The 21,843-nt window shown below is 46.9% G+C and overlaps 1 gene segment (V, D, J or C); it reads right to left on the reverse strand.

Annotated features, from left to right (window-relative positions):
- Positions 1-416: 416 nt before the first annotated feature.
- On the reverse strand, positions 417-7,170 carry LOC132584620 (immunoglobulin heavy constant gamma 3-like). The segment is given in 4 exon segments: positions 417-757; positions 2,144-2,476; positions 4,873-5,199; positions 6,942-7,170. Coding segments are annotated over 4 exon segments (1,230 nt in total).
- Positions 7,171-21,843: the final 14,673 nt, after the last annotated feature.

Consider the following 21,843-nt stretch of genomic DNA (forward strand, 5'->3'; position numbering starts at 1 on the left):
GTGGCTTGGGATAAATCACTCTTTCTCCCAACTTCACTGGGTTGCTGTGAAGTTAAATGGGATAACTTCACCTACTCAGCTTTAAGGTCCTTTGTTGAAAAACGGGATACCCATTTGACTGTGAAAAAGGCATTTCACCACCGACGCCAACAGTCCGCCTTTGAGAAATTTATCCTGGCTCAGCTTAGTTCGAGAATCTGTCCACCCATTCCACCCAAGTCACTGATGTCCCAGAAAGAGATCATAACAAAGAATATATGCGAATGAACCTTTGGGTGAGTTCTCTTTTATTTGGCAGTTAACCACAAATGAATGCATGGAAATTATTTACACAGGGTTAAATCTGACAATGCTAGAGACAATTCAGTGAATTGGGGTCAGGGAGAAAGGTAACAATGCTGGAATGGAAATGGTCTTCATTTTTTACCCTGAATTTTCTCAATGGTCCTCTGGGTGTACTTCATGTCGAGCCCTTCGTGGACAACGTGGCAGGTGAAAGAATTGCCATTGTTCCAGCTGTTCTTGGGGACTGTCAGCTTGCTATAGACATAAAAGGACTCTTGATTGCTATCCATCAGGACTGGGGTGGTAACATGGTTGTCTTCTGTCACAGCATTGTGATTCTCGAGCCACTGAATGGAGATTTCCTCAGGATTGAACCCTAGGACCAGGCAGGTCAGGGATACATTTGGATCGCGAGATCTCAACTCTTCATTGTGGGGGCGGAAGAGGTACACATGGGGGCGGGTGCGCTTGCCTTGTTGTGAAGAGAAGAAGAATGTAGCAAGAGAAAATTAACTGTTATTCAATTTAGGACAAAGGACACGTGATCCACCTTCATCATCAGCTCCACACACCCACAAACTTTATGTCCAAGAAAACATTCCTTGTGTTTTCTATGTCAGGTGGGGTGTGTTCACTGAAACTACCTGATGACGGCCTAGATTCCCACTGGTGTCCAGCTCCCCTCCCCCACTCAGGAAGTAGTAATTCTCTCTGGGAAAAAAATAAAGCAGGCCCTATTCTAACAGCATTCACAACTAGAAACAAAAGGACACATTCAACTTTAGAAACACCCTGAAAAGAAAGGCCTCACTTTAGCAACTCTCTTTGAGCGTGCCTACATTTAAGTGGGCCAGAATACCTTGTGATGTGTGAGGCTTTTTGAGCTAGAAAAGTAAGCAAGAGTAGAGATTGGGTACATTCTCACAGCCTGATTTCTCAGACAGTATGTAACTGCCTAGTTTAGAACCCATGGTTGTCCTTGAGGCATGATTTGTGTATTCCAGGAGCTACACAGTTGGATACTTGGAAAGGAGGAAAAATTCACATTCACATCTATCAGCTCTCTCCTTCACACAGCATCTTGGCATCTGATAAGTTACCCTTCAAGTGCCCATGGGGCTGCTTGAATATATAAAATGATCATTAAGGACATAAATACAATGGATTTTGGGGGGCAAACGGTCCATTAAGGCCTATGCTGGGTAAAAAATATCAAAGATGGAAAGTTACCACATGGTTGGATCCTTGGATGGTGGCAGATGCCAGGTTTTTTCATGTGCTATAGGCAGTATAATAGAGATACCGGTGCTTTCTCTGACCTCACAATCAATATCTGGTCATGCTTTTTCAGGTTTTTTTTAAAACTACAAACCTCCTTGAACAGATATGGTGAGACGACTGTGCAGACCCCCACTGGAAAATGGTGACTGATTTCACACTGGGCTTCTTCGCCAGCACTTCTCTCGGTTTTTGCACAAGCCGCCGTGGAGCTGCGTGTTGGTGCGCCACTTTCCCACTTCAAGCAAGACCCTCTTTCAAGCGGTTTCCGCTTGCTGCAGGAGAGCGGTGAGCCAACTCATTGCTCCGTGGCAGCTTGTGCGAAAACGAAGAGAAGCACCAGGGGCAAAAGGGATCTCCACCCGGAACAAGCCCTAGTGCGAAACTGGTAGGTGTCTAACAGAAAATTTCTACGTGTTGGAAAAAAAAAATAAACATCTGCCACCATCCAACTTGATCACGGGGAACGGCAGATGTTCCAAGGTAAGCTGATGTAACTCTTGCAGAGATCCCTGCTTAGAGGCTGCTGTAAAATAAGGCTTGAGATTCACATAGTGGAAAAGAACCCTCCTCCTCTTACCTGTCTTTCTGGCAATCGGCATACTTAGGGGAGCAACAAAGGCTGCATGTTCCGCTTTGCAAGTGTAGATGTCCCCTGCCAGCCAGCTTTGCTTGGAGACAATCAGGGAACTCTCAGCTGTGAAGGTGCCATCCTCATTTGATGAAGTTTCCAGTGGTTCGGGGATCAAGGTTCCTGGTTTCTCCCAGGACCAGGTCACTTTTAGTCCCACATCGCTTTCAAGATTAGCTATCACGCAGATGAGCTTGGGATCTCCATTCATGTATAGGTCAGCCGGAGTCGGAGGCGTGATAGAGATCTTAGCGCCACTGGTTGTACATGCACCGCTGACACCTGGGGATGCAAGAGCCCACCATGTCAAGCCCCAGGGCTCCCCATACCCCCATTTCAGCCTGTTAATTGTCCCCTGGTCTACTCTGCCATATCCCCCTCTTTCTGAACCATCACTGTCAGGATTCCCCTCTTGAGTACCCCTAGCTTATTTGTTCATCTGTTTCCTTAATTGAGGCTTTGTGATACATCAATTTGGAAACAGCCCAGGATACCCCTTGTAGCATAATGTAGTTCTTCATAATTTAAGGAGTTAACATCCATTTAACAATAGTGTGCTCCTTGGGGTGGTGGGGGAGGTGGTGAAAAGGGCTGTTAAGTCACGGCTGACTTATGGTGACCCTGTAGGGTTTTCAAGGAAGGGACAAACAGAGGTGGTTTGTCACTGCCTATCCTGGACTTCCTTGTAGCTCTCCCATCCACGTACTAACCAAGGCTGACCCTGCTTATTGAGAGGGCCGTGGCGTTGCAGCTACAGGGGTTTCTGGATGACGCTTCTGTCTTAGACCCATGTCAGTCTGGTTTCCGGCCGGGCCATGGGACGGAGACGGTGCTGGTCGCCTTAGTGGATGACCTCCAACGGCAACTGGATCGGGGCGGCGTTGCGGTACTGATGCTGTTAGATCTGTCGGCTGCATTTGATACAGTCGACCATCGGCTACTGACGCGCCGCCTCGCCGACATTGGGGTCGAGGGGTTGGCCTTGCAATGGCTTTCCTCCTTTCTCCTAGGTCGGGGACAGAGGGTGGCTATCGGGAGCGAGCGGTCCCGGAGGCGCACACTGGATTGTGGGGTGCCCCAGGGAGCAGTTCTCTCCCCGATGCTGTTTAACATCTATATGCGCCCCCTTGCCCAGATTGCCCGGCGGTTTGGGCTGGGTTGTCATCAATATGCAGATGACACCCAGCTCTATCTACTAATGGATGGCTGGCCCGACCCCGCTCCAGGGAATCTCGACCGGGCATTACAGGCTGTTGCGACATGGCTCAGGCTGAGTGGGCTGAAGTTGAACCCAGCGAAGACAGAGGTCCTATGCGTGGGTCGCGGCGCTCTGGGAAGGGAAATAGCTCTCCCGGCCTTCGATGGTGCGCCATTGAAAGCAGCGCGCCAGGTAAAGAGTCTGGGTGTTTTACTGGAGCCTTCATTATCGATGGAGGCCCAGATAGCAGCCACTGCCAAGTCAGCATTCTTCCATCTGAGGCGGGCAAGGCAGTTGGCCCCTTTCCTTGAGCGCCGGGACCTCGCAACAGTGATCCACGCAACGGTCACCTCAAGACTAGACTACTGTAACGCCCTCTACTTGGGGCTACCTCTGTGCCGGACCCGGAAGTTGCAGCTAGTGCAGAACGCGGCGGCCAGGCTGTTGTTGGGACTCCCGAAACGGGAGCATATATGGCCGGGACTACGTGAACTGCACTGGCTGCCGATTATATACCGGGTCCAGTACAAAGTGTTGGTCGTTACCTTTAAAGCCTTATATGGCCGAGGACCTGCCTACCTGAGGGACCGTCTTTCCCCATATGAACCCCAGAGAGCACTGAGGTCAACGGGGAAAAACCTAATGACTATCCCTGGGCCGAAGGAAGTTAAATATCAGAGCACCAGAATACGGGCCTTTTCGATCGCGGCCCCTACCCTATGGAACCGACTCCCCGAGGAGGTGCGGGCCCTGCGGAGCCTTGAACAGTTCCGCAGGGCCTGCAAGACCATCCTTTTTAAATCAGCATATTCGGACTGCTAAGAAAAATGGTAATTAAAGATCCGCCAATGCGGTCCAAAGATCTATACCGCAGTATAATTGTATCTACTAGACTGGTTTTTAATTTAATGTTTTAATGTTTTATTGTTCTATATTGTAATTCTAATGTTTTATTTATTATGGTGTGTTTTTATGGATTGCTGTTAGCCGCCCTGAGCCTGCCAAGGTGGGGGAGGGCGGGATATAAATGAAATTAATAATAATAATAATAATAATAATAATTAGCTTCTGATGAGATCAGGATGGCCTGGTGTGCTTCTCAGAGCAGAATGAAGGAAATAGAGAAGCAAGTAGGCATTAAGAGCAACTTGGGTGTATGTTGGTGATGACCAAGAGATGTACCTCAAGTGTGGAGATGAGGAGCCAAATGGCCACTGTTCTAAAGGCCCACTGTTCTAAAGGAATTCACTAATCAGAAGACAGTATGGGTTTGGAGACAGATTGAAGGGGAAAGGATCCCTTCCTAATTCCAATGGACCATAATGGTATCTTATTATGTATTTCTGGATGATGGCAGGAAGCTGTCCCTATGGTAACTCTCCATGACACTGATAGATCTCTCCCCTATTTCTTGTCCTTCTCTCCTCAATTCATGCTCAGCAGCACAAACCCAATCAAGTCCCAACTAAGTAGCTATTACCTGGGCATTTTGAGGCGTGCTTCTTTACTAAGTTTTCCTGATGGATCACCTCGCAGGTGTATGTCTTCCCCTCTTTCCACTCTACTTGGGTAATGTTGACTGTGCTGGTAGTGCTGAAGGTGAACCCAGTAGCGTCTTTCTTGGCAGACTCAGTGTGGGCAGCCAGCACCCCGGATTTTCCGTCCACCAGCCAATTCACTGTGATTGTGCTAGGGTAGAAGTCTGTGATAAAGCACACAAGCTGAATGGTGGAGTCATCAGTCTTGTGGTTGCAGGAGGAATGGAGGAGGTAGACTTTTGGAGCCACTGGGTCATGGCGAGCGCAGGCTGAAAGAAGAAAAATACATGAGAAGTATGAATGTTCTCTTTCTGATGAATGAGCATGTACCATACTATCTCTGAGCTCCAATTCAATATAACCTTTTAAACTCAAAAATATATCTGGGGGCGAAGAAGAGATAGCACCCTCCTCATGGCATATGTGGAGACATCAGGATCACGATCTGCCCAGACTCAGCTGCCATTTTGTCTTGTTCATCATCTTCCTGATTTTGCCACACGGCTCCTCAGACTTGGAACAGCCTTACCCTCTGTGCTTATCAGACTTGCTTTCCTGCAACGACTTTTCCCTCAGAAGGTGTCTTTTCTTTAAACCGATGGAACATCACCTTACCTACACTTTCACAAGGGAGGGGAAAGCAGTGGCTACACCCATTTCACATTCATGATGGTTAGAATTGCTGAGACCTCTTGTCAGCTCACTGGTTCTACGTGCCAACCAGAGACAATTAAAGGGGCTCATGCACACGACAAGCCATCCATCACTTGGACTCAACAACAATAAATACTTCAGTAAGAAGAAGTGTGTATATGTGGCTTTTGTAAATGTTTAGCTTCACTAAAGCAATTATAGTTTTGGGAGGGTAGCCATTTTGGTTGGCCTTGGAAAAGCTAGATTTGACTCCCACAGCACCGTAGAGGACAAGATTTTTGGAGTATAAGCTTTCAAGAGCCAAAAAGAACTTTGATTCTCAAACGCTTACACCTGGGAAAACTTGTTCTCTCAAGGTGCTACAGGACATTAACCTAGTTCCTCTGTAGGAACAGTAAAATATAGAAGAAGAAGATGATTTATATCTCGCTCTATACTCTGAATCTCAGAGTGGCTCACAATCTCCTTTGCCTCCCCTCCACTCACAACAGACACCCTGCAGGTGGGTGGGGCTGAGAGGACTCTCACAGCAGCTGCCCTTTCAAGGACAACCTCTGCCAGAGCTATGGCTGACCCAAGGCCATGCTAGCAGGTGCAAGTGGAGGAGTGGGGAATCAAACCCGGTTCTCCCAGATAAGACTCCGCACACTTAACCACTACATCAAACCGACTCTCCCAGATAAGAGTCCGTGCACTTAAGCACTACACCAAACTGGCTCTCAAATTATGACCAGTCATCTGAAAAGCGTTGGGTACATGGTACGATGTCATAGAGCCCACCCTTCAAAGCAGCCATTTTCTCCAGGGGAGGTGATCTCTGCCAGCTGGAGATCAATAGGAAAAATGGGAAATCTCTAGGCCCCACTTAGAGGCTGGCAAACCTATCCTCCCATTCCACTGTTCATTAACATATTTATTATAATATTTACCCTTCTCACTTTTCTTTATGACCCACATTTGAAGCCTTCCTCCCAAACCTTCCTCTCTTCAAATGAAGTGGTTCCTCTGTTTGGGGGTGTTTGGTTCCACTGTAACTATTCCCTGTCTAGGGTTGACATCTCTGGGTTGGTAACTGATGGAGATTTGGGGGTGGGGCCTGGGAAAGGTGGAATTTGATGGAGGGGAGAGACCACAGTAGAGTCTAATGCTATAGAATCCACCTTCTGAAGCAGCCATTTTCTCCTGGGGAACTGATCTCTGAAGTCTGGAGATCAGTTGTAATTCTAGATCTTCAGGCCCCAGCTGGAGGTGGCCAGTCCCATCCAAACCCTACACCGTAAGTTTTCCTTCCCTCCTGTCCATCTATTATCCATTAAAGATAGGAGAACAGAAGCAACAAAGAACTTGCTGGACTTACATTTGATCTCTAAGTCAGTTGCAGAGCTGGTAGCTGCATGTGCAACGTTGCATTGGAAAGTCTCAGATTGCCAGCGGGAGGCCGGGACCGTAAGTTGGCTACTTAAGAGGTAGCGGCCACTGGATGATTGCAGCAGTGAAGGGAAGTTCTGGATGCCGGAGGTGATAGCTCCCGAATTCCATCGCACGGTGGCTGGTTCAGGGAAGTATCCAGAGATCAGGCAACCCATGGCGACCTGGGAAGCGGAGGAAATGTCTTCGCAGCATGGAGACAACGGGAACACGGATGGGGCTGTGGCCGTTGCTGTGGGAACAGAAAAGAAAGAGGGTGATGATGTGCTCCCTGCATAGGTATGCACACATGTCTTCCAAGGGCTAAAGGTAGCTTACAAGATAGCATTTTGTCATTCCCGCAAGTGGTCTGTATGATAGGTTAAACCGAGATGCATTTCATGCACAAATCCATCCAGGACCCTGCTCAAAAACTTCCATATTGCCTGGATTTAAGACAATTGCATACTTTCTGCTGCTGCTTTTCATAAAAGGGGATGCCTTGGGGCGTTGGAACCACTGCACTGCCTATACTAGCCTGGGAGATTTCACCAGGTACTGCTCAAAAATGTTAAAGTTTATTTCTTGCTCAAGAGGGGTACAAACTTGCTTCCTCCCCCCCCCCCAAAAAAAATGAAATAAAAGGAAATGACAGTTGTACAATGCTGAATTCTGTTCAGAATATCCACGGGCCTGACACTAATGACTGGCATGTTGATTCTCTCTGAATTTTGTCTAAATCATTTTTAAAAAGCCATATGCCTGCTCACATTAAAAACTCTTGACTCCCATCTGTGAACTGGCATTTCATGATAATTCAATTAATTTCAGGGTGACCAAGAAACGTGCATGTGAAACTGACATATAATATTAGGGGAGATGATTTATTTTGCATACCATGGTGAGCAGGGTGAGCTTTTTTTTTTGTAGAAAAAGCCCAGCAGGAACTCATTTGCATATTAGGCCGCACCTCCTGACATCACGATTTTATACAGGACTTTTTGTCAAAAATGCACAGCAGGAATTAATTTGCATATTAGGCCACACACCCCAAGGCCAAGCCTGCTGGAACTGCGTTCCTGTGTATTCCTGCTCATTACCCCCTGATGGTGGGTAATGAAGTGTGTGGGTAGAGCTTACAGCCACATCAGAAAAGAACATGCTTTTGTAGCAAAGGGGAGGGAACATTGAGATATGAGAGGGGACTGGAGACAGTGGGTCAGGCTATCTACTATTGAAGTGGGACTAGGGCAGGGGTCCCCAATCTTTTTGAGTCTGCAGACACCTTTAGAGGAAGAAGATACTGGATTTATATCCCAACCTTCACTCCGAAACTGAGTCTCAGAGTGACTCACAATCTCCTTTATCTTCCTCCCCCACAACAGACACCCTGTGAGGTGGGTGGAGCTGAAATAGCTCTCCCAGAAGCTGCCCTTTCAAGGACAACTCTGAGAGAGCTATGGCTGACCCAAAGCCATTCCAGCAGCTGCAAGTGGATGAGTGCGAAATCGAACTCGGTTCTCCCAGATAAGAGTCTGCACACTTAACCACTACACCAAACTGGGTTTAGAATGCTGACACACCATGGTAGGCATGTCCTCAAAATGGCTGCCAAAGGAGGTGGAGCCAGACAAAAAATGACTTACCATCAATCACATAGTGAAGGTTCGTATGGGAGCTGTTGCTAAAGAAACATTTTTAAAAATCTACACAGCTACTCAAATCTCCCGTGGCCGATGCTGAGCAAATCGCCCACCTGGCTCTGCCCAGTTTCTAAAAACACTTGGTGGACTACAGAAGGAAGTTGGCGGGCACAACAGTGGGGACCCTTGGAGTAAGGGAAAGGAGTAGCTGTCTCTGAGGTAGTAGACCTGAATGGTACAACCACTGAGGAGGGTTCAGGGGACTGAAAGCTCCTTCAAGCAAGTTGTTAGTGATAAACATTCTAGCCTAGCCTATTTCCTGGCATAATAATTTCTTTTACAGAGGGGTTTTTTTTTTAAAAAAAATTGTACGAAGTCCTCTGAACGCTTGTCCACAGTCTAACAAAGTACAGCCCAGACAGATTTTGTTTTTTTAAAATCAAGTGAGAGGAAAAAGCCATTAGAGATAGCAGTTTTTGTTGGGAAAATTGGATATGGTGAAAGAGATGAAATACCTCGCCTATCTATTTCCCCCTCAAAACTGCAGCCCCAGTGGCTGTGTTCTGTCAAATGATTAGAAAATTTAGGAAGATACGTTGGGAAATTACCTACAATACGTAGTACCCTATAACTGAGAATGCTGTGGAGGGAGCTCTTAACCATCAAATCATGGACGTGTGTTAATTTTTTTTCAGCACAATGTGAACTGCACACATGTGGAGCAGATACGTGAAAACTTTCCCTTTACTCTGCTCTGGTAAGATCTCACCTGGAGTATTGTGTTCAGTTTTGGGCACCACATTTTAAGAAGGATATAGACAAGCTGGAACGGGTCCAGAGGAGGGCAATGAAGATGGTGAGGGGTCTGGAGACCAAGTCCTATGAGGAAAGGTTGAAGGAGCTGGGGATGTTTAGCCTGGAGAGGAGGCGGCTGAGAGGTGGTATGATCACCATCTTCAAATACTTGAAGGGCTGTCATATAGAGGATGGTGTGGAATTGTTTTCTGTGGCTCCAGAAGGTAGGACCAGAACCAATGGGTTGAAATTAAATCAAAAGAGTTTCCGGCTCAACATTAGGAAGAACTTCCTGACCGTTAGAGTGATTCCTCAGTGGAACAGGCTTTCTCAGGAGGTGGTGGGCTCTCCTTCCTTGGAGGTTTTTAAACAGAGGCTAGATGGCCATCTGATAGCGATGATGATCCTGTGAATTTGGGGTATTTGTGGGTTTCCTGGAGGTCCCTTCCAACTCTATGATACTATGATTCTATGAACTGATAACTTATGGTCCCATCCCATCTCCCTGTTATTGGCCATGCTTCTGTGTAGAGTTGCCAACTCTGAACTGGAGATTTGGAGCTGGGGGTGCAGCATGGGGAAGGCAGGGCCTGCAAGATAAGAGGGACCCCAGAAGGGATGTAATGCCATAGGGGGTGTGATGCCCTCAAAAGTGACCATGTTGTCCTGGGGATCTGATCTCCATAGACGGTTGTAATTCTGAGAGATCAGGCCCCACCTGGAAGCTGGCACCACTACACTTGTGCCTGACATTTAGCCCTGCAGATACAGTTTTTTCTAGCATGAAGATAAAAAGATGGATGTTAAGTCCCTGTGTGTGTGATGAAGCCTGCTGCTATCCAAAGCATGGAAAACATGGCTGCTTTAACCTTTTTGCCCAGTCTAGCTAATCTGCCCCTTTTTGTGAGTCCTACTATTTAGCTCCCATGTTTCACCTGGCTGAAATTGAAGGAATGCAATCCAATAGACTTTGATTACAAGTCAAGACTTACGTCTCTTACTCTTTTGGACAACAGATTTCTTAAAATCCGGTGCCCCTTTTTAACGTTCACTGTTTGCACTCTGCCACTTATTTCATTATCATCTTTTGCTATGAGCATCCTGTTTACTGCCTTCTTCTAACATATCTATTAGCTACGTAAGGGAACAACCTACGGTTGAAAGAACCAGGGTAACTGAGAGGCAAACTGGCGGAGAATGGCAGACAATCTATGAATCAACCATAGTTGGTGGCAATAAAACCAAATACGTCTGCACAGCAAATGTCAGCTTTGATTTCTAAATGCAGAAGTTTCAGTGTCTCCCTATCAGCGGCTGGCAGTCTGGTGGCCCTGCTGCCCCACAAATTAGAGTCTGAGCACCACTGCCCCACTGCCCACGAACCCCGCTGCAGCCTTCTTAAAAGCCCCTTTTACTATGCTGCAGGGGAGAGGCAGACAGAGACAAACTTGGTGACATCCCCAGCAGCAGCCACACCAGGCAAGCTGGGCAAAGAGCAGCTCAGTTGCTGGCTGCACGTGCAGGTTGAGAGAGCTGCAAGCAGGGGGGAAACTGGGGGAGGGGGGGAGAGAAGGCAGCCTGGGGCCCCTAAAGGCATGGGAGCCCATAGGCCAATGCCTACTAGGCCTAATTGTTAATCCAGCCCTGCCCTGCCTTTTAGCTCTGGTCAACGTTCCTCACAGCTGGCTTAAGAAGCAAGAGAGCACACCCAGAAACACGAGGTCTGCACCATCCATACACTTCCTAACAAAACAGACAACACCCACCCTTTGGTGCTGCTAAGTTCAGCCAGCTACAAGTTAGTAGCATAGGAGAAACAAATGAGGAAGTGGCAGAAATTCAACAGATACAGCACTGAAGAGCACTGTACAGTGGGGATCCTAGCCACCTTAAAACCAAACACTGTCCATTTCCTGAAACTTGGTTTGTCCTTTTACTAACCAACAGTAAGAGTTTAATGGCTGAAGCACTAGGCAAGCTTGGGTTCTGAGCTTGCCTTGAACCAATTCTTGCGCCACGTCTTTGCTAGAAACATAAGTAGGATTTATGCTAATTCTGACATTCAGGGTTTAGCCAAATAATCCTGGGAGCTAGAGTTTGGTGATGATGCTGGGAGATCTCCCTAGCCATCTTTGAACTACAGTTCCCAGGATTCCCTGGCAAGGAGGCATATCTATTAAACCAGTTCATGCCTGTGGCTTGACTTGGGGCACTGACTGCCTTGGATACCTGTTGCTACCCTTTCAGTTTATTTTGCACCTGCTAACAATTCACAGTGAAAGCACAACATCGCCCCTTTCTCAAACCACTCTTGGGCTCTGCCCATCACACATTGCTGAATACTTTGATGGATCATTTGTTCTGCAGTAACCTGTCCTGTGCTATTTAGACTTCGGGGGCAGAGCCAGGAGCAAGGTTGCAACAAGCATGGTTGAACTCCAAAGGGAGTGCTGGCCATCACATTTGAGGGGACCACACTCCTTTCATATGCCTCTCCTTTAGTGGAAATAATAGAGGATGGGGCTCATAGAATTGGGCCTCCTGGCTCAATCTTTTTGAAACTCGGGGTTTTTTTTTAAGGAGAGGCACCAGATGCTATGCTGAAAATCTGGTGCCTCTACCCCAAGAAAATAGCCTGAGCCTCAGATATTCATAGATCAGTTCTCCATTATATCCTATGGGGACCAGTCTCCATTGGGTATAATGCCCAGTGGACATTCAAACCTCTGCCTGCTTTCTGATAACCCTAGAGCGGAGGGAGGGCCTTCAAACCAGGAGATCGCCTGCCCCCTTGTCACCTCAAACTATTTAATAAGACAACATGGTAAAGATACGTTAAAAAAATGGTATGCTTAAAAAACATATCATACAATGCTACCTATCTAGTAGGAGTCCCCATCCTCAGCCCTAGCAATTCCAGCTGTGTTCTCTTATCCATTATTCTGAATTAGATGGTATCACTCCGTTTATCAGGGTTCTTGGCTAGCATCTGTTCATGTGCTATTTTAATACTTTTCAGGTGTCCAAATTTTCACCTGACCCCTGTGGCTATGTCCTTAACACTAGCATAGTCTGAAGGCATGAAGAGGTAATATTGATTAGCTCCATGCTGTGAAATGCTTCAGATGCTAATTTTCTGTTGATCAAACTGCCCATTTAAGGCCAGTGCATTTTCTGGCCAGTTGGTAATCCTACCAATCCCACTCTGTCCTCTCACATATTCTAGGGCACATAAGAACATAAGAGAAGCCATGTTGGATCAGGCCAATGGACCATCCAGTCCAACACTCTGTGTCTCATAAGAACATAAGAGAAGCCATGTTGGATCAGGCCAATGGCCCATCCAGTCCAACATTCTGGGTCACATAAGAACATAAGAGAAGCCATGCTGGATCAGGCCACTGGCCCATCCAGTCCAACACTCTGTGTCACATAAGAACATAAGAGAAGCCATGTTGGATCAGGCCAATGGCCCATCCAGTCCAACATTCTGTGTCTCATAACAACATAAGAGAAGCCATGTTGGATCAGGCCAATGGCCCATCCAGTCCAACATTTTGTGTCTCATAACAACATAAGAGAAGCCATGTTGGATCAGGCCAATGGCCCATCCAGTCCAACACTCTGTGTCTTATAAGAACATAAGAGAAGCCATGTTGGATCAGGCCAGTGGCCCATCCAGTCCAACACTCTGTGTCACACAGTAGCCAATATATGTGTGTGTGTATATACACACACACATGTATATATACTGTGGCTAATAGCCACTGATGGACCTCTCCTCATACTAGAAATTATGCCTGGGGTTTGGTTTAGGACTACTATATTCTGGTCTTTCCTATTCCGGACCTGTTGAAATTCTCACCTGTGACCTCCTGTGCACGCATTGTTTTTGCTCTACTCTTTTGCCTGTCCTATCATATGGTATGATTGCCACATTTTCCGTTGGCCTAACTCCTGTGCATTTAGAACAACCCAACGCACACAGATTAGCCAGTGCTGTCTGAAAGAATGATACCTCTGTTTCACATATGACCGAGAATAACGTGCATTGAAAGTGCAATATTCAGCTCTAGCCTGATCAGCTCTACTGACAAGTTCCCTGTTTTCCATCACCAGCTTCCCTCTGCTCCAACCTTTGAAAAGCATGGAGTCTTGCTCCTCTATGCACCAGTTTCTGAGTGTCAGAGCAGAGGATAGAACCAAGGCTCCCCAAACTTCTTGGGATCGCTCTCTGTCTGGCATCTTGCATCTTGGTTATGAAGCCCCCAAACAGTGTCAACCATCTCAAACAAAGCTTTAGAAATGCTGGTTTCTGACAACTTCCCTAAAGTCAAACATTCAGTTCTGGGAGACAAGCAGGTTAGCAATCTCACTTCAGGACTCAATAAACCACCCTAGCAGCTACTCTTAAAGCCTTTGGAAGTGTTACAGCTCCACAGATTTCCTGAATCCCAATTCTCAGCTCTGATTTGAAATTCAAGAGGCAGCCAGTAGAAATTCAGGCTGGGGTATAGTTCCAGGCAGCAACCCCCCTCCCTCCGCTCACTTTCTTGGAGGCAGTTCCTTATTAGGAGTCAAGAACCCTTTTGGCAGAACATTGGGTTTGTGGACAGGATTGGCACCCTGTGGTGGGCTTGCTCAGGTGGAAACCTAAGGGCTCCTGGAAGAAAATCTGCCTTGGAACAGGCTTCCAGGAGGCTCCTTTGCTCCCCACTAGCTTCCCTGGAGCTCATTGCTTATCTGAAAGAAGAAGACCCTCCTAGCTGAGCAACAGATTGGGAGCAGGCATTCAGAAACCCATCATTCCCAAACTAACTCTCCTGAAGTGGGTTGCTCATGTGGGAGTTGAGGAACCTCTCAGCAAGACCATCAGCCTTGGGATGGCCTCTTATGTAGCCCCTTTTCTCCCAGCTGGTTTCCTTGTAAAACTGCTGCTGCTGCTCTGGGTGATGAGGAACCACAAGCTTTGTGCAGGCTCTGAAGAGTCCCAGCTCAATCCCCACTAGTTTCCCTGCAGCTTCTGCTCATTGGTGAGCTGAAAAAGCTCCCAGCTGAGTATCAGGCTAGGCTTTCAGGAACCCCTTTCTCAAGGTTGGCTTCTCCACAGCTTGCTGCTCATCTTTTAGTTAACTTTGTAGCTTGGGAAGGGCATTCAGTCAGCTGCCTCACTCCCTGAAAGGTTGGTTGGAGCTAAAGCTTTAAGGAAGCCCTCTTGCTCAATGCTAGCCTCCCTGGAGTTGAGGAAGCCTATAGCAGAGCTTCAGGCTTGGAATGGGCTTTCAGATAGCTCCCTTCCAGCTTCACTGAAGCCTGCAGCTTATCTAAGTGAGGATGAACATCAGGCTTGGGATGGGCTTTCAAGTAGCCCCCTTTCTCCCTGCTAGTTTTGTTATAACCTCCTGCTCATCTGGGTGACGAGGAGTCTTCCAAGCTTTAAGGAGCCCTCCTCACTTCCTACTAGTTCTTCTGACGTTTCTACTAATCTATAAACTGCAAAACCTCCCAGCTGAGGATTAGGCTAAGCTTTAAGGAGCCCCCTTTTTCCAGGTGAGCTTCCCCAGAGCTTGTTGCTCCTCTAGAAGATGAAAAACCTCCGAGGTGAGCAACAACAGTCTTGGAAGAGGTGTTCAGGAACCCCCCTCCCCCTTGTTCCCAGCTAACTCCCCTGAAGTTGGTTGCTCATCTGGTAGGTGAGGAACCTCTTAGCAAAACCATCAGGCTTCATGCATGCTTTCATGTAGCCCCCTTCCTCAGCACTGGCTTAGCTGGTTGATGAGGAACCTTCCAGGCTTTTAGATGCCCCCTTGCTCCCTTCTAGTTGCCTGTAGCTCTATTCTTCTGTGAGCTGACAAATCACTCAGCTGAGAATCAAGCTAAACTTTAAGGAATCCCCTTGCTCTAGGCTAGCTTCTCTGGAACTTGTTGCTCATGTGAGAAGTGAGGAACCTCATAGCAGAGGTTCAGGATGGGCTATCATATAGCTCAGGGGTGGCCAATGGTAGCTCTCCAGATGTTTTTTGCCTACAACTCCCATCAGCCCCAGCCAGCATGACTGATGGCTGGGGCTGATGGGAGTCGTAGGCAAAAAAAACATCTGGAGAGCTACCTTTGGCCACCCCTGATATAGCTCCATTCCTAAGTATTAGCTTGGTTGGTTGGATGAGCAATATCCCAGGGTGTGTGGGGGATCTGACATGTCCCAATAGCTTCCTTGGGTTCTGTTGCTCAGCTGGAAAGCCAGGGGCTCCCAGCAGAAAATATGGGTTGGAACAGGATTTCAGGTAGCACCTTTGCTCCCTGCTAACTTCCTGGGAGCCTACTGCTCATTCAGGAGCTGAGGAATCTTTGGGCAAGCTTTTGAAGTGCCCTGCTAGCCCTCTTGGGCCTGCTGGTCATTTAGGTGCTGAAAAGCTGCCCAGGTTGATATCAGACCAGGCTGCTTCATGCAAGCTGCTTTCCCCCTTGCTTCACGCAAGCTGATGCTCTGAAGGTGAGGAACCTCAGAGCACAGCATCACGCTCGGGATGGACTTCAGATAACTCCCTCAGCCTGCTAGCTTCATGGCAGCCTGCTGCTTATCTCAGAGATGAGGAATGTCCCAGGCTTTGAGCAGGATTAGGAGTGTCCCCCTAGCTCTCCTGTGACCTGCTGCTCTGCTGGAGCACCAGGGCACCCTAGCAGAAACCTGGCTTGGAGCAGGCTTTCAAATACCTTCCTTCCTCAGGGCTAGCTTTCCTGGAGCTGTTTGCTTTTCTGACGGAGCATCAGCTTGGAACAGGCATTCAGGCAACATCCTCACTGCCCACTAACATTCTTGGAACTCACTGCTCATTTGGGAAGTGAGGAACCTCCCAGGTTTGGGCTAGTTCTCCTGCAGCATCTGATAATCTATGAACTACAAAACCTTCCAGCGGAGTATCAGGTTTGGGAAAGGCTTTCCTGTATCTCCATGTCTTCTTACTAGCTCCCTGATAACCTGCAGCTTTTCTGGGTGATGAAAAATCTCCCAGGCTCTTTGCAGGCTTTGAGGCACCTCTCTTGCTCCCTGCTAGCTTTTCTGCACAGCTGGGTGCTGAAAAGCTTCCCAGCTGAGCATCAAGCTAGGCTTTTAGGAACCCTTTGCACCAACCCAGCTTCTCTAGAGCTCATTGTTCTTGTGAGAGATCAGGAACCTCTTAGCAGAGCTTCAGGCTTGGGAGGGGCTTTTAGATAGCTCCATCACTCCCTGCTAGCTTCAGGAGCCTGCTGCTTATCTGGGTAATGAAGGACCTTCCATGGATTTGAAATGCATTCCTATGTCTCCAGTAGCTTCCCAGTGGCTTGTTGCTTAGCTGGAAAGCTAAGGGCTCCCAGCAGAGAATGTCTTGAATAGGCTTTCAGGTGTCCCCTTGCTTCAGGCTAGCTTTACTGGAGCATACTGTCTTTCTGGGAGATGAATAACCTTCCAGCTGAGCATAAGGCATCTGGGTAACCCCCTTCCTCCTCACTAGCTTCCCTAGAGCTTGTTTCTCATCTAGAAGATGAGGAACCTTCCAGAAGGGCAACATGTTTGGTGCAGGGTTTTAGAAGCTGCTTGCTCTATGATTGCTTCCTTAGAGTCACCTGGGAGTTGAGGAAGCTCCCAACTGATCAGCAAGGTTGGGGTGGCTTTCTGGTAGCTCCCTTGCTTAGGCTGGCAGCTAGCATGGAATGGGAAGAGCCTCCATAGCTAGCAGGATATTTGGGAGTACCCCTCTCTGCCAGCTTTCCAAAGCCTGCTGGAGCACCAGGAGGCTACAGGCAAAAACTAGGCTTTCAGGTTGCATCCTACCAACTTCAAGGAGCCTGCTGCCCACCTGGGCTTCCCAGCTGAATGTCAGCTGGGAGAAATATTCAGGTAGCTCCTTGCTCCACTCAAGCTTTTATGGTGTTTAGTAGCTGAAAACAGGGAGAGCATCTAAAGTTGAGCACCCTGAAAGATGCTCTTAGCTGGAAAGCTGAGTGTCACTCTTTGGACAGACCGGGAATGCTGGCATCTTTCCCAAGGCCTCATACATCACTCAGGCTCTCTGCTGAGTAGGATGCTCAGGCAGGTTGACATGAGTCCCAATCTCCCTGACAGAAAAGTAACTCACCTGGGAGGTGACAGCAAACTAATCTTGTAGCATCACTCAAGAGGCCGGAATTTCAGTATGAGACTCCTGGACAGAAAGAGAGATGCCAGTCCTAATGCCCAAGCCTATTACCATCCTGTCATTCAATCCCTTTTCTTCCAGCTGATCCACATGTCTGACTTCCCAGGATATAGAAAATATAGGGGAAAAAAACCCCCTTTTCTACTTACCAAACCCAAGGTGGCGGCTGAACGAAGAAACCTGGCTTTTGTCACGGACCCATGTCTGTCTCTGTTTGGGAGTCATCTCATAATGAGTAGTTGGTGAAGTTTCCCTTGGTCATGTTCTCAAAAACTCCTTAAAAAAGAAATGCAATTTCACACTTTTAATGCTAGTGTGAAAAAAAATATCATGGTTGAGCGAGATCTGGAGTTATAATTGGGAGGTGTAGGGCTATAATTGGGATCCAAAGGGGTGACGTGAACCATTTAGGCAAGTACCAACTTCCCCTTTTTCTGCTTGTTTTTTGGGGCTTTGTTTTTTCACATATTTCTTTTCATAATCCAGAAATTTAGCTTATGAGGAAAACAAGACCTACCAGAGTTTGTTAGTATTAAACTGGCCACGTCTTTGCGTTTGTTAAATATAGATTCATAATAAAACCTATTTGCACATTGCAGTCCAAAGACATAGAAAGCAGTATATAAAGTCATTAAGCAGTCCAGTGTATAAAAACAAATCTTAAGAGGCTTGAGAGGAGGGCTAGGCCTCATCTGAGAATTCTCACCTAAGGCATTGTAATGAATAACCTTATATTCCTTTTCAGTGCCCCAATGTGTACCTCACAGTCCTATGGAGAAACCTAAAGTGAATGGGGGACAATTTGCTCAAGGATTAGGGTTGCCAACTCCAGGTTAAGAAATTCCTGGAGATTTGGGAGTCGTGCCTGGTAAGGGAAGGGGCACATATTTGTATTTTAGGCTTCTGTTAAAATGCAGGCAAAAGCTGGTGAACATCTATGACCTGCCTAGAGATGGCACCTGAAAAACTTGGATATTCTTTGTTCTTCCTTTTTCTTAACAATAGTCTAGAGAAAGTAGTCTAGTTCAGCTGTCTAGAGAAATTCTACCGTTGATAATCTAAACAGATCCCCCCCCCCTTTGCCCACTATGGCAGAAAGAAATTAATTAATTTCCCCAAGCCTGAAATCCATGGCATGAATTTCCTGTTGATACTTGCTGCTGATACAACATGGCTGAGACCGAAAGGCCACACTGAACGTTTCGGTAAGTCATCCTGAGAACAGATGTGTCCTGTTTGCGCCAACAGCTGTCAATAAGCGCTTCCAGTTTGAACCAAAGGCTACTTCTGCTGGGCAGGTGGTGTCGGTCACTGGTGATATGGGAGGCTTTGAATAGAAACTGAGTTCCTTATGGGCTGTGACTCAGCTCAAGGTGCCAAAATGTTGAGTTTTTTGGGGGAAAGCCAGTCAACAACAAGCTTGGTAAAAACATGTTTTGCCTTTTTCATGCCAGGGTTTCATAGGGCCTGGCTTAAAAAAAAATACTATTAATTTTATATAGATACGAAGCAAGCTGAGGTAAATAGGATTGACCTATGGTCTTTTCCATGAAGGGAAGCCAAGGCACAGCTTTTGCTGGGCTGGCAGAGAAGTTGATAGGTTTCCATACATTTACAGTGCCACCTTGAGTAGAATTATGGCCTTTTAAACCCATTGACTTCAATGGACTTGGAAGGGTTTATCTCTGTAGGATGTTGTATGTTCTTTGGCACAGAGCAACATTCCTCCCCGGCCACACACAAACAGTCCAAATATTTTAGCATAGTGGGTATTTTGTGATAAAACTTTACGTTTTTTGACGTCTCAGAAGAGTGGAATTTCTTAAAGTCCAAACCAATGTTCCCTCTAAGCTGTGGTGTCTTGTGAGCAAAAAATTCTTTCTGAGCTACTGGCATTAAAGTTGTGAGCTACTAAATAAATTAGTTTGCTGAGGCATCATTTTCCCTGACCTAAGATAAAAATGTGAGAGCCAGAGGCTAAAAAACTGAGCTAACTCACACTAACTCAGCTTAGAGGGAAAACAGATCCAGTCTAGGGGGGATATGAAGCTGGCATGGGATAAGGGGGATAGAGCCAATTATACCAGATGGTTTTCTTTTGTAGGGCTGCCATCTTTCAGGTGAGGCCTGGAAATTCCCTTCAATTAGGATAGAGATAAAGGGATAGATCCAATTACTTTTGTAGGACTGACAACTTTCAAGTGAGGCTGGTAATTCCCTTGAATTACAACTGATCTCCAGACAGAACAGTTCCCCTGGAGGAAATGGCTACTTCTGAAGGTGGATTTTATGGCATTATACCCTGCAGAGGGTTTTTCCCCCCCTCCCCAGATTCCAACTGAAAGTCTCCACGAATTTCAGAACCCAGAGTTGGCAGCCCTATTCCTGTGCCACAAGAAACCTTTGCCTGGTTGGAGAGGCTCTTACTCCAGAGGAAGTGTACTGAAGGAAAACTTTGCCCTTAGCTGGGTAGGGTACCACTTTGTGAGCTGAGCTTTTGGTATGAGTGCCTCCTCACTTTGTGATAGGGTTGCCAAGTCCAATTCACGAAATATCTGGGGACTTTGGGGGTGGAGCCAGGAGACTTTGGGAGTGGAGCCAGGAGCAAGGGTGTGACAAGCATAATTGAACTCCAAAGGGAGTTCTGACCATCACATTTAAAGGGACTGCACACCTTTTAAATGCCTTCTCTCCATTGGAAATAATGAAGGATAGGGGCACCTTATTTGGAGGCTCATAGAATTGGACCCCCTGGTTCAATCTTTTTGAAACTTGGAGGGTCTTTTGAGGAGAGATACTGAATGCTATGCTGCAAATTTGGTGCATCTACCTAAAAATACAGCCCATTAAGAGCCCCAGATACCCATGGATCAATTCTCCATTATATTGTTCTCCATAGGGAATAATGGAGTGCCCAGCAGACATTTCCCTCCCCCCTCCCGCTTTCTGATGACCCCGAAGTGGAGGGGGAGGGCCTTCAAACTGGGGAATCCCCTTTCCCCACCTGGGGATTGGTAACCCTAGTTTGTGGGACACTGACAGGGCCAGCCCAAGGGCTTTCATTACCTAGGCCAGCTGGCCCAGGTGCACCCAGGTTGCTAGCCAGCTGGCTTGGGAACTGCCAGGCCTGCTGGTCATTATGGCCTTGGGCCATAATGCATGCTGTGGGAGTAATGTGCCATGTAATGTCTATGAGTTTTTTCCTTGACTTAACAAAAGGCAATAGCTGAGAATACAGTACAAAGGGGGTGACCAGGATAGCAATGGAGAGACAAAGTACAGCAGATGAAGGGACATCAGGTGAAATAGCCTCCATCTTCCTTTGCTAATGGAATCTGTAAGTGAAAAAGATTCCTCGTATTGCTTAGTATGACACATTTTTCTTGTGAGGCTGCCCTAATCCCCAGAGAAGAATTTTAAGACGCATGGTGAACTGCTCAGGGAAGGCAGGGAAAGATCTGATCTGCTAACTCCTTCAGTGAAGTCTTCTGTTGTATTTGACTACTTTGCTCCTCACTACAATCTGCTGAGCTATGCCCTGTGACTGATGGGTATCTGAGACCACTTGAGGTCATTTATATAGAACATGTATAGAATGGAAATCTAACACGCCTCTTCTAGCTTTGACAGTTGGAATCCAACCCTGTTTCACAGGCACTCAAACTACTGCTAAAATAGCAATGATAGCTGCTGCTCTTGGCAACACCATCTTTCCTCACCCAGGCTTTTAAAAGGGATTGGATAAATTCATGGACAAAAGGTCCATCACTGCCTGCTAGACCTGGGAACTCAAGGAAACCTTCATGATGAGAGGCTGTAACCTCAGAATATCAGTGCCAGGATGCAACACTGGGGAAAGGCCCTGTTGTTGACCTTCCAGAATAACTGTTTATCTGCAGTGTGAGACTAGATGGACTACTGGCCTTATCCTCTGAGGCTCTTTTTATGTTATGTTCATTGCCTTTGCTGTTGATTTTCACAGCTTCCTTTCATTCTCTCCTCCTCTGTAAATCAGCACAGGGCACTTTAAAACTCACTTCTTTTGTTTTACACCCCTTCTCCCCAGTTTGTGACTGCAACTTACTGCAACGACTGTGAGTGCTTAGCTTGATCTTTGGTATCTTCAAGAAATCCTTTGGGAGTCCTGTGTATCTCTCCTCAAGACAGCATTGCCAAGTCCCTAGGTCTATGGTTTTCCCAGGTACTCTAGCATTTGGGGAGGTAAAAACTCTATGGT

Source organism: Heteronotia binoei, chromosome 15 (genome assembly GCF_032191835.1).
Source record: "Heteronotia binoei isolate CCM8104 ecotype False Entrance Well chromosome 15, APGP_CSIRO_Hbin_v1, whole genome shotgun sequence".
NCBI lineage: Eukaryota > Metazoa > Chordata > Lepidosauria > Squamata > Gekkonidae > Heteronotia > Heteronotia binoei.